This window comes from Hyalella azteca, unplaced genomic scaffold, assembly GCF_000764305.2.
Source record: "Hyalella azteca isolate HAZT.00-mixed unplaced genomic scaffold, Hazt_2.0.2 contig2023, whole genome shotgun sequence".
NCBI lineage: Eukaryota > Metazoa > Arthropoda > Malacostraca > Amphipoda > Hyalellidae > Hyalella > Hyalella azteca.
Window position 1 is genome coordinate 46,421 of NW_025932311.1, and position 13,858 is coordinate 60,278.

The window sequence follows — 13,858 nt, forward strand, 5'->3', positions numbered from 1 at the left end:
GAATAAATGTCCTTCGCAAGTATTGTGAAGGGCATTTATTTCCATTTCCCTTGTTGGCCTGATTTGAAAGCGGTTGTGAAATTGCATATACAACTATTATAATTAGATTAACTATTTTTCGAGTAATGATACAATTTAATATTGAAAATAACCATAAAAATTAATTAGTTCGGAAAGTGGATGGAACTGCAACGCGTCCTAAGTAATAATCCTTCTTGCCGGACAAGTTAATTAATATAATAATATTAATATAATTAATATTAATATTATTATATTATCAAGATGTCAAGCTTTGTGAATCTGTCGATTCTTAAGTGGAGTATTTATTATTCTTATTATTCTCTTATTGACTAAAATAAGTTTCCTCAGTTAATTCCTTGATACTACATATATGTGTTTCAAGCTTTGGTGAATTCTCCAGAAATTTCTTGCGGGATTTCGTAATGTTCTACTACGTTAATGCTATGCGTTATAATCAATTTTGAGTTATCAGTTGCAGCAGAAGTGTCTGCTAGCCAAGTTTTGTACGAGCTCAATCCCATATTTTTTCAATTCGAGGATCATATTTTAGATGATTCCTGTTTCTAGGTTCATTCTCCATTAAATGTGTTCTTAATGGTACATTATTACTACCATTTGCATGTAAATTTTAACGTAAGTTTTTTCAGTTCACACAGCAAGTGACGGTTTATGTTGAAGACGTAAACGACCACGCCCCGATGTTTGATGTACCCATAATCTCCATCACTGTTGATGAGCTCACGCCAGTTGGTAAGTCGCGGTGAACAACATTTAATTAAATTAATTCAATATGGTGGTCTTCAAGGTCTTAAAAGCTCAATGGTGGTCTTCAAAGATTTTTCATTAAAAACTGTTACGTGTTAAATGGTAGAGCATCTTACTTGTACTCTTATGAGCTCAATAGTTTTGTAGATTTGATATTTGACAATGATTCAACGGGACGGGATTCAATTTGCTATTACTAGAAACGAAACGAGTCAAGTCGAAATACTTCAACGTGTTGTCACGTAAGTCAATATCATGTAGCTCGTACAATTTGATATACCCATCAAATTGTACGAATAATTCAGAATTATATAATCAAATGTGTCGCAAATCAATACCTAATTTATTTAACCTGTTATAAATTCTGCAATTTCTGTAATGTCTATTTAATAAATAACTAATACTCTTATATCTGAGGACGTGACGACAATTTGATGATTTTTAGCCCATTTTCTCATTTATGGAAAAAAATGCACTAATGTGCTCGCCATGTCCGTCTGTCTGTCTGTCCGTCCGTCCGTCCGTGACCTCAAGTTTTCGTCGACGAGAAAATATGCTCTCTGTCACTCACTTCAGTGAGTACTGAGTTATATTTTTTTAATGTATGCAGGCCTGACAGTTCTCAACGGGATCAAGACCACTGACCTGGACAAACCTAACACAGCCAACTCCGAGGTGACGCTCTCACTGGGTGGAGGGGATCCCAGTGTGAGTTTTTATCCTATTCTGAAATCACATAGTCTATTTTGAGACCAATTTTACCATCAACATACTGGCATAATTTCGAAATAATAATTTTCAAAAAAGCGACACTCTTCCTAACAGAGCTGTCGCAATAAAACACTCATGAAAATTCGCAAATTAATATTATATTACATGTTAGATTTTGTTGCTTGTGTATATTATTTTTTACTGCACCCGTTTACAGACATACAATTCCCAAGAAAATTCACTTGCCAATTAATTTTCAGGGCTACTTTAAAATGGCGGACAGTAAGAAAGGCATCGTGCAGCTCGCTAAAACACTCGATTATGATGACGGCCCGAGGACTTTTGATATTCAAGTTATTGCTCAAGTAAGATTTTTTATGTTTATAATTTAAAATGATTTTTTAAGTACTTTTTTTGCAGTTGACAGCTTCATTTCATTCGTCTTTGATTTTAGTTTACGTTGCATTAATTGATTTAAGGCGTAATGCAATTAGGCGTGTTTAGGTACGGTTTAATTGATACTTGAATCAGCATAAAATGTAATGTGCAGATGTTAATTTAAACATAAAACATATAATTTGTAAATATCAATATTCATTTAACTTGTCGTAATTTTTTTTCTTCTATGCACTTATCCTGCAACGCCATAATTTGCACCGCTCTCATCAAATGATATCGGTCATATTATTTAAATAGTGATATATTTTGTGCAAGTGACACTGATACGCCCTTTCGTTGTCTCGACGACGTGAGTCAGAATGACCCACGAAAGCATGAACACGCATAAGTATTCGGACAAATTCTCATTCATTTCCTGAGTGTGCAATATTTCCGGTCTACAGGACCAGGGCAGCCCTCGTCTGTCGTCCTCCGCCCGGTTGTTGGTGGCCGTCGTGGACGCGGACGACAGGCCGCCGGTGTTCTCAGCGGACACCTACAGCGTGTCCATCCCTGAGCAGCCCGGCGTTGATACCGTGAGTCTATAAATTGCCGTGATTAAAAATGATTTATATTTCAATAAAAAAATTGCTCCTAAATCCTACATTTTGATTAATCAACGTCATCTGAAGAATTGTTCGACCTTGAAAAATTAAATAAATGAATATACATTATTCATTGAGGTGACAAGCTCGCCCATGAACGTCCGGGAGGCTTCTGCCCACTGCCTTCCGCTCGAGGCTTGATTTGCAAGTCCCTGGGCAGCTCGCAGGCACGGTAGGCCTGGCCAAGCCAACTCTCGCCATTCTCTCAAGAGACTATATAAAGCCGGCAAGGTGATTTTACCTAGTCACTGATTACGATCGGGAGGCCTATAGCAGACCCAGAATAACTCTAACCCAACTATGACGAGTCTGCCGCGGAGGCTGAAGCATACCCCAAAAATTGCTAAGGCAGGAATTTTCACCTCACCGTTGGTTTCTCGCCGTGAATTTGTTCTCGTCGTAAGTTTTTAAGTTTCGGTGATCCCTGAGGTGCTACCGTGACTACCAGTTCGAGTGGACCAGATTGTTAACTAAATATTCAATTTCATTAGAAATTTTAACAACCAGGGGAATCTTGAAAAATTTTCGAGTGTACTTAAGAAATTCGTGCGATACCGAAAGTTTTTACTCGAAAGGAATCTCATGCCTTATTCGACAATTACATTCTAGCGATTTTCACATTTGAATTGAAAATTGTTAACAACTAAAATGGAATGTTTCTAATTATAATAGCATTATTTTGGAGTTTTTATATCATTTTTCGTGCAGGGAAGTTTCGCGCCGCGCGTCTTATATCCCGAGCCGCCGCTCCTCGCAGCCGACGGTGATGAAGGCCTCAACATCTCGCTCGTCTATTCCATCCTGCCGGGACCTCATGCCACTGCATTCAATGTTGGTCACTGTAATATATTTTAGACACTGTCATTTATTTTGCCCAGTACTGTTTATGTTATTCCCTAGCTTTTATGTCAGTCGCTGATATTCATGTTAGCCACTGCCTTTAATGTTAGTCAGTGTTATATATTTCAGACACTGTCATTTATTTTGCCCAGTATACTACTTATGTTATGCCCTAGCTTTAATGTCAGTCGCTGATATTCATGTTAGCCACTGCATTTAATGTTGATCACTAGTTTGTTTGACACTGTCATTTATTTTGCCCAGTACTACTTATGTAATTCCCTGGCTCTAATGTTAGTCTCTGATATTCATGTTTGCTGCTGCCCTTATTGTTGGTCACTGCTATTTATGTTAGGCACTGGCATTTATGTTAACCACTGGCGTTTATGTTAACCACTGGCGTTTATATTAGCCATTGACATTTATGTTACTACGGGAAACTTATATGAACCCTGTTATTTATGTTGGTCACTGCCATTTATGCTAGCCACTGCCTATAAGGTTGATCACTGAAATTAATGTTAGCTGCTGCCATTTATTTTAGCCAGGACTACTTTTGTCTAACGCTGCTGTTTTTTTGATCGTGATCTTCATAGAAAGAGTATATCTTGAAATTGTCCCGAAAACAAATTTCCTACATTGATGCGGTAACCTTATGTTTTAATGAGGCCTTTATCGTCAAGGCTGACGACAACGAACGCGAAAGTTCTTCGGTTCTGGAGGTGCTCGTGACTGACGTCAACGATAATCTGCCTGAGTTTGAACACGATCTTTACGCCATCAGCATCGTCGAGAACCTGCCCACTGGCTTCAGCGTCGTGCAAGTTTCCGCTTCTGATGCCGACCAAGTCAGTATACGAGCATTTAGTCAGTATACGTGCATTTAGTCAGTATACGAGCATTTAGTCAGTACACGTGCATTTAGTCAGTATACGAGTATTTGGTCAGCATACTGAGCATTGAATCTACATTATTTCATGTCAATGTTATACTGGTCTCGTATTTGTTCCCAACCTTTACATGTTACGTTAATGTTGTTATGGATCAAGTTCTAAGATAAACTATGATGTTCAGAGAGTCGTACCTAAATTTTTTTCAGTAGGCTTCCAACTCGATTCAGATCACAGAATAATCATTTGCTCTATTCTATAAACTCTCCGGAGTACCCTTATTTTTATAGAACTTTTTCGCCAATCGCGTAGCCTCTAGGGGAAGCTTGCTTGGCGAATGATATTGGTGAATAATATATTGCTAAATTCTGGTGCATATATGCACGTTTCGTAAATTTTCGCTGATCGATTATCATGTTTATACTTTTTACTCACACTTTTTACCACACCGCTGAACGTGACTTTTCAGGGTGTGAACGGTGAATTTCGTTATCGATTATTCGGTGGCGACTCAGCTTTGGCCATTAACCCCAACACCGGTTGGCTAACGGTGGCCAACCACTCTCTTCTGGACCGTGAAACTCTACCGACTTTGTCGCTTCAAGTTTGCACTGAACAAGTAGCGCCCCTTGTTAGCAGCCCGCATGTGGTCATGGAATCCACCACTTCAATTTCGCGAAGACGCCAAACGTTGCCAATTGATGTGCCAGCAGCGACCCCTTCGCATTTCACGAACCTTCCATCCACCACGACGGCGGAAACCAGTCAAAAACTTCAAGTTTCCGAAGCACCTCCACTTTCCCTCACGAAATTGAACGCCCGAACGTTTATTCCGAGTGATAGAGATTTAACAGTTCCGATAGTTACTCAACATTCATCCGAAGTTAAAACCAAAACCAGAGCTTTTCCCACTGTCATCATCCGTAAATCTGAATCCAGTAATTCCTCTCTCAGTCCGTCGCCAGAGATACGTGATACTTTTAGTATAGAGGACGCAATCCCTAAACTGGAAACGTTACCCTTTGGAACTAGAACTGCCCCAAGAAAGGCTTCCCGGTCTTCAGCGGTAAGAAGACTTGACGCATCCAAATCCTCTAGTTTGAGTGAGCCACTTTCCGAAATTTCGGCCATGCCTTTAATTTCCTCGGCAACGACCGAGATTCATATCAATAAAAGTTCCAGTGAAGTAACATTTTTGAAAGGTAAACGTCTTGAAATGTTTGATCTTTCTGATGCCACTACGAAGCTTTCAAAAAACTCTTCCATTTCTGATGTGAATTCCCGGAAAAAACGTAACTCCGACGCGTTTAATAAATTCAACACGCGGCGTCACGCCAAACCCAAATCATTGGTGCCAATTAAGTTGATCAGCAACCAAAATCTTAGTGTATCAGGAGAGGTTCTGGAACGTCCTGGGAATTATTCGTGCGCCGCCATACAACTCACTCTTCTGGATGCGAACGACAATAACCCTGTGTTTCTACCATCAAATCAATATCACTTCACCGTCAGGCAGGATGCAAAACCGGGCATGCGAATAGGCAGGGTAAGTGCAGATGAACAATTAACAAAAAAAAAGTGGAGTAAGCGTTGTGATAATTTGTCCATATAGTCATAGTTCTCAGTTCTTTCTAATACAGATTTTAGTTTTTTTATATATTACTCTTTGTATCTGTATGTATGTATGTATTAACCGTCTTCAATGCTATTCACAGCAATATGCCTGATAATTAGATTCACATATATTTGCTATAATAGTAAGAAATGACGTGTCAAACAAACGATGACCACATTTATTCAATTCAAACTATTACTTATTTCCACCTAATTATTTACTTTTACAATAAAAAGGCATCCAAACTCAATTATTACCCAATCTAGTCGAACAAATGAAACTGACTTCCCTTGTGTGAGACAGTTTTGACGTATGTGATGTAGTTTCCTTTGTTACTTAACATGTGTGTTGTTGTTTACTTCACAATTTTAGTACCCTAATAATAATATTAATACTCACAATTTTCTAAAGGTTGAAGCCATCGATGCAGATTCAGGTATGAACGGACATGTGACATACCGACTTCAAGATCGCACTACCGCTGCTATTGCAAGCCACGGCAACGTAACGTCAACATCAACCGACAACGAAAGGAAATCAGCAATCATCGTTGAGAGCAACACTGGATACCTCACCCTTAACTCGGCGGCTCTTAAACTCGGCGAGTTTACTATGTTCGTAGAGGCCTCCGACTCTCCCGCCAGTGTATCTGAAACTCGCACCTCGCTGGCTGTCGTCGTCATAAGGTGTTTATTGCTAAGCCGTTCTAGGAATGTGTCATGTTTTTTCAATATATTTACAATTTTTTGTATTTCAAATCAAGATTTTTTCTTCGGAATGAGTCATGTTTTTAAATATACAGTATTTAAATTTGTTTGTATTTCAAACCCATATTTTTCCATTTTAGGCATATTTATTACTATGCGCTCGTTTTTGCTTGAGTCGACGAATGTTTGATGTAGAAGATTCTCGAATTAAATTTTTTCTTGGTAGGTGATTCATTTCAGCTGTGGCTAGGTGCTAGTTGGTCATTAATAGCAGACGCGTTCTACTAATAACTGAAATCTTTCTTATTGTCATAGGATAATTTATATCGGCAACAACATTTCGTTTACATTTTTAACTGGCTTGACTATATGGGTTTGACACAATTTTGACTCTACGGGCAGAATAATTGGCGTGACACAATTGACTTTTTGGGCTTATCACAATTTGATTCTTTGGGCTTAACACAATTTTTACTCTATAAGTTTAACACAATTTGACTCTCTGGGCTTAAACTAATTTGACTCATTGGGCTTGACTCAATTTGACTCTATGGGTTTAACACAATTTTTACTCTATAAGTTTAACACAATTTGACTCTCTGGGCTTAAACTAATTTGACTCATTGGGCTTGACTCAATTTGACTCTATGGGTTTAACACAATTTTTACTCTATGAGCTTGAGAAAATTTTGACTCTATGACGCTCGTCTCTAACCTGACCGTAACTCAGCGTGACGGCGGGCGACGCGTGGGAGCCGCGGTTCGAGGGCGCGCCCTTCGAGTTCTGGGTGGGCGGGGACGCCAGCGTCGGCACGTCCGTCGGGCAGGTCCGCGTTGCCGACCTCGACCGACGACGCATCTTCTTCGACATGTTCCATAGCTATGAAGATGGGGGTGAGGCAACGAAAGATACATGGACCAGAGAAATATTAGATTTTACGTCAAAAAACAATGTTCGAGGTCACACGAAATTCCATTTTTTATTTTTTATTTCTTGTAAAAGTTTCTCCCCTCAGGGGGGACTTCTGACGCGTGTCTGTGCTCGTCAGAAGTCCTATAGAATTTCGCGCTTCTAGGGAGATTGTTCCTGAGCGCCCCACCGCTGAGCTCGCGGGGTCTGACCGTTGGTCTCAGTTGTCGGGTTAAGTTATTATGTAGGTAGGATTCCTTACATTAAGTTATTATGTAGGTAGGATTCCTTCATTTCCCTTCTCTGTTTCTCTCGTGCGGGCGGCCGACGTCCCGTGTAAGCGACTTCTTATTAGAGTGTTTTCGTTTCTGTTGCTTTTCACCTGTCCCTCCTTGTCACTTCGTCTCTCTGAGATGCTAACGCTACTTCTTTCGAGCCAGCTTCAGCGGGCTGGACATCTGAGACCTTCCACCTCTTGTGGATGATGACCTATTTTTGATTTGAAAAACTTTTGATAATTGAGACCTTTCACCTCTTTGGTGATGTTCAACATGACTTTCGGTGCGAGATAGCTAAATAGCTGAAGCGCTAGTAAACATGTGGCCACTAAACTAACTAACTAACCGTAAAAATTTCTGTAATATATACCATATTTTTAAAGTATGTCCACCCTGTTCCTGTACGGAAAAGCACAGCGATGGTCATTATTATCGCACACTTCCCATTAGAAACCTCTAGGACAGAATTTGATTTTGATAATCTAACTATTCGCATTTTTCGCTCATAAAATTTTTTTATCCATTGCCGTGCGACTTTTTCTTAAAGATTATGACCAGCTAATTTACGTCCATCAAGCTTATTACATGTTCCGAATCGTCATAGAGCATCATTATTAATTTGACGCTTGTATTGGCTTTTTAACTTAACATAAACCGTCACCATTAATCATATATTTTTTCCAAATGTATAATCTGGGTCCATACGACCAAAACTCGCTTAAGTACACACAGCGGACTATTTCGCGTATGTAAGTGGTAGGTTTTAACTTGAAAAACAGTCTATGATTGGCTGACGCAGCAAAGAACTTGTAACGTAACTGTTTTTTGATGGTATGGCTTTTTCCTACGTTACTATCTCTACTGCGAACTAGTTACTGAACAAAGTAGCTGAGCTATTACTGCGCCGCTCTCTCGAGTCATGCATTAGTAACTTAGTAGTTGCTTAACTAAGTAGTTAAGGTTTTACTGCACCGTTCTCTCGTGCCAGGGCATTAGTAACTTAGTATTTACTATTCAAAGTAGTTAAGGTTTTACTGCTCTGTTCTCTCGTGCCAGTGCCGTTCGCAATCGAGGAGACCAGCGGCATCGTGTCAGTGGTGGAGCCACTGGCGGGTTTTGACCGCAGCGACTACCAGTTCGAGGCGGTCGTTACCGACGGACAAGCCTCACTCGTCACGAACTTGTCCGTGCACGTCGCACCTCAAGCCAGGTCGCCGCAGATGTCAGAGATTGTCCTTCTCATGTCGGTTCAAGTGAGTTTAATTCGAGTAATTTTAATTCAATTGTCTACAACGAGGCCGTCGGTTTTGACTAATCTTCGGCCTGAATTTTTATCTTCTTTTACACGCAGGTGAAGTTTTTGAAACCTAAGTTTCTGTTTATCGGTCCTGCATTTTAACCACAATTGGGTTTATTCAGAGTAAATATATTGTCCTTTTAGCCGCGTTTAGTTTTTATACGACGTCAATATCTTCGCACTAATCATAGTATTTACATTGGTGAATTTTATTTGAGAATCATCGGTATTTTTGTAAGGATTTTCTTGACCACACATGAGTGGAGTTCCATTCAAGTTTTCTTAATGGCTTTTAATACATGTACATTCTCTAATTACGACAGTTCATTAGATATCTTCTTTATCCTGAAGCAGTACGTGATCATGCAAACCTCCCGTACGTATATGATTGGTGGTTGCAGATGAGGTCGCCTTATCAAGCCGAAATTCCGATTTCCTGTTTGATTTATCTACTAGGTTATCGGTAGCCATTTCAAATGTTACATATTTATGCGTAACACAGCCCTCCTTGCACGTTATATTTTTGTCAATGTTAAGTGTTTTATTTTTTTTATTAAGTTTTGCGAATTTCATTTAAACATTTCGGTTGCTTGCAGGAGAACTTGGCTGGCGGGCTGGTGGGCAACATCAGAACTGAGCTCAAGAAACAAGGTATCGACCTGCCCCCTGAACCACGTCTTGACCTGGTGGGTATGGAGCCCACCTACTGACAGGAGTTGACAGTTGTTATCTCTGACATAAAGAGATAACAATACCTACCGTCTAAAGTTTTGTTAAACAATAAATTCATAATACCCTTATACGTACCTCGATAAGGTCTCATTTTTCTTTTTCTATTTGTTCAAGTAACGAGTTTAATATCGTTTTATTTACACAAAAACGTTAACATCCAATTGAATGGTGGAAACATCTGTTCAATCTGTTTGGGCAAATGGTTTCAGCAAATATTCAAAGGAATTCTTGTCATTATACAAACTTATTCATATTAAACACATTCATGCGTTCAATTACAGAGCCTCATATATGCTAAAAATGATATTTCACTGACAGTAAAAATTAATTAGAGCGCAAAACATATTATGTTATATTATTTATTAATCAAATTGTAAACAATTATAAAACTACTTACGAATTGTGACCTAGCGAACAAACTTATTTGCGTACATGTTCCTAAATATAAAACCAGTTATTAAAAATTCGCCAATAAACTAATGTAACTGAATTTATAAGTAGTTATAAACACACAGTCAAGCAACTTAACGATGTGCATGTTTGTAAATTAAAAACCAGTTATTGAAAAACAGTCAAGATACTAACTGATTACGCGTTGGATTTAACCAGGTTAGCCCCGAGAGTAATTAATAGATTATCTATATCATTATATCATTTATATAATTTCCCAGAGATAAAAAAGTATCAAGAAACTTAATTATATTGTTAAGGAACAAGTTTCTAAATTTATAACTAATTATATATGCAAACAGTCGAGAAACTTAATGATATGCATGTTTCTAAATTGAAAACCAATCATTAATAAACAGTCAAGATACTAACTGATAACGCGTTGGATGTACCCAGGTAAGCCCCGAGACTCGCGAAGTGTTCGTGATCGCGCAAGACTCGTCGCTGTACACGGCAGCCGCGCTGGACCACGAGACGCGAGCTGTGCACGGCTTAGCGGTGCTCAGCGCCAGCTCTGCACTCATATTCTACATTAATGTCCAGGTTCAGGAAAAAGCGTGTTATTATTTATTATAGTGTTTTTATTTGTTCAAGTAAAATTTTCTATAAAACCTACACCCTGTTATGCATTAGCCAGATATTCTACATCAATGCCCAGGTTCAGGAAAAACCTGTGTTATTATTTATTATTGTGTTTTTATTTGCTTAGGTAAAATGGCATATAAAACCTACATCATGTTATGCGTTAGCCAGATATTCTACATCAATGTCCAGGTTTAAAAAATACCTCTGTTATAGTTTTATTCTATGCCAAGGAGTAGGGTTTATTAAACCTACACGAAGTTATGCATTGGCCACATATTCTATATCAATGGTACGGTTCAATATAACCTGCTCAGTGTTATTCTTTGCACAAATATTCTACTTTAATTTGAAGGTATGATGAAACCTACTCGATGATATGCATTGGTCTTATGTTCTAAATCCACGCCAAAGTAATATGAAGCAAAGCTATTCATTAATTAGGTATTATAAATCGAAGTTCCGACATTTAAAACGCATGCCACGGTATTTAACCGTCCAATATCATGCATTAATATTCCGGTAAAAGAAATACAATCCATCGTCCTCATGACATGCCATTTGAACCTATAGCATTTGTGGTTTGCTCTTATATATGGAGCCCTTGTAGTCCTGGTAAGCTATACGTCGAAAATCGTTATTTCTCTTCTTTCCATCCTTCTGATCTTTACGATGACATAATTTATGGAGCATTTATCATGGATTTAACATATTTTTTGCTGAAAGGTTGAAGACGTGAACGACAACCCGCCTCAGCTGAACGCAGTGTCATACGAAGGCTCGCTTGGGGAAGACTCGCTGCCTGGGACTCCTGTGCTCATCACACCAAGGATAGAAGTGAGTTCGATTTTTGATAAAACAGAATTAATTCAAAATTCTTTATTTGTTTAGGAATCTGTAATAACCCGTCCCTTTTAAACTAGATTTTATTCTCATTCAACATCGGACTAAGTTTTTTTCCGTTTCATTAGTGTTACAACTTGAACTGACTTCTGTAATTTTACATCAAACACATAACATGTCATTTATTTATTCAATCATACAACGGTATTACAATCCATCAGGTTACTGACCTGGACTCTTACCCCGGTTCATCTTGGGAGCTTCGATTGCTTGGGTCTGCTTCTGCTCTGTTTGCTATGAACGCTTCTACGGGCTCGGTCTACTTCAGAGGAGGACACTTAGATCGGGAGAGTATCGCAGCATACGGACTTCTCATTCAGGCAATCGACGACGGAAATTTGACTACTTACGCAAATCTCACTATTAAGCTCGAGGATGTCAATGATAACTATCCGATATTCCGTAAATCCAATGAGATACCCCAATACGCCACAAAAATTGCGGATAACGATATAGGGTCCAGAGGGAAAAGCATCCGCGATCGCGATTTTACAAATTCTGATGGCTCTACGCAAATTATAATACCAGAATCACTGTCCGTTGGTAGCAAAGTGACGCAAGTTGTGGCAGACGATAAAGATGTAGGCCTGTTTGCCGACATTCGTTATCTCATAGAATCTCAAACTTCATACCATCATGGAGGTAATTCATCTGCCGTGCCGCAAGTTACGTCAACAAATACATTCTCATTGGAGCCCAAATCAGGGAACTTGGTTGTAGCAGGCAAGCTCTTGCCTGATCACCTCTACGTGCTCAATATTTCAGCCATAGATGGAGGGGGGCTGTCGACAATGACTGTCGTGTCTGTCAACGTTTACGATGTCAACGACCATGCACCTCAATTCCTGCTCCCTGTATATTATTTTGACATCCTTGAAGGTTCGTATCTCGTTGGAGAGGTAGGAGGAGTCACGGCTGTAGACTTGGATCTGGGAGAAAATTCTAAAATTATGTATCAAATTGTTGTGAACGAATCGCCATTGACCGAAACGTTTCCTTTCCGTATTGGAGAAACTTCAGGGATGATACTCGCCACTGGCCAGGTTGATAGAGAAATGCAGTCCCGTTACCAGTTCTCGGTCATTGCAACTGATGGAGGCGAACCTCCGCTTTCCACTTCAGTTGAAGTACATATTTCTGTCAGCGATTCCAATGACCATGATCCAATTTTCTACGGCTATCAAACCATCTACTCTGGATCAGAAAGGTTCAAGAACTATTCTCTGCCCGTGTATCAGATAACTGTCCCTGAAAACCTGCCGAAAGGTACTATAATCACCAAAGTTTTTGCAAACGATTCCGATTCAATGACTTCCGGGAATGGAATTGTTCTGTATAAAATCGAGGAACCGAACTCCCCGTTTGGTATTGACTCTAAAAATGGGAGCATTTTCACTGCCATGGATTTGGATTACGAGACGAGTTCTTCGTTGCGGGCGACGGTGGTCGCCATCGACGTTGGAACGCCGACCAGATCTGCGTCGGCATTGCTTGATGTGACAGTGACTGACGTGCGAGAGGATCTTGCTGATCGACTCTTCGACGTAGAACAATACGTGGTGAGCAATTAAATAACATTACTTCTATTTCCAAAATTTAATTGAATGAAACGGCTAGTTTTGCTGATTTTTTTATGAACTGATATTGTTGAATTCCTGCGGATTTACATTCAAACGGTTCCATAAATCTCGTAGCCTCCTTAATATAAGTTCTGTTAAGTTATGTTTGAAAGTTATAAATAGTGATACATCTTATGTGTAAATTTTCCGTAAACTGCAGGTTTTAATGTTTCCTAGGTACAAGTGAAGGAAAACAGTGAAGTGCCGGTACCTCTGCTTAACCTGAGTGGATCCTTCGCACGCCTCAGCGAACAAGGCATGCACTTTTTATTGGCGGATACACGTTACGAAGACCTTGTATCTGTGGACACAGAGTCAGGACAAGTCTATCTCATAAAGTCCCTCGATAGGGAAGAGCAACATGAATATAAATTCAAGGTAAGCGACCAAAATATAATTCGGTGTTTTTTCAACATAAATTTTGTACGTGAGTATTGAGTCGATATTTTTTTCAAGTAAATTTTGTACACGAGTATTGCGTTTATTCCGGCTTCA

General features: G+C 39.3%; 1 protein-coding gene across 1 annotated transcript in view; it reads left to right on the forward strand.

The window, feature by feature from the left end:
- The window catches only part of LOC108664682 (cadherin-89D), a 29,737-nt gene that overhangs the window by 7,868 nt on the left and 8,011 nt on the right, over nt 1-13,858 (forward strand). The window contains exons 4-18 of the mRNA XM_047884916.1: nt 669-771; nt 1,397-1,494; nt 1,758-1,862; nt 2,340-2,471; nt 3,249-3,371; nt 4,064-4,228; nt 4,740-5,816; nt 6,297-6,571; nt 7,323-7,486; nt 8,837-9,033; nt 9,674-9,763; nt 10,656-10,802; nt 11,568-11,678; nt 11,906-13,303; nt 13,541-13,741. Of these exons, the coding sequence (XP_047740872.1) occupies nt 669-771; nt 1,397-1,494; nt 1,758-1,862; nt 2,340-2,471; nt 3,249-3,371; nt 4,064-4,228; nt 4,740-5,816; nt 6,297-6,571; nt 7,323-7,486; nt 8,837-9,033; nt 9,674-9,763; nt 10,656-10,802; nt 11,568-11,678; nt 11,906-13,303; nt 13,541-13,741 (4,386 nt within the window). The remainder of the gene's footprint in view (nt 1-668; nt 772-1,396; nt 1,495-1,757; nt 1,863-2,339; nt 2,472-3,248; nt 3,372-4,063; nt 4,229-4,739; nt 5,817-6,296; nt 6,572-7,322; nt 7,487-8,836; nt 9,034-9,673; nt 9,764-10,655; nt 10,803-11,567; nt 11,679-11,905; nt 13,304-13,540; nt 13,742-13,858) is intronic.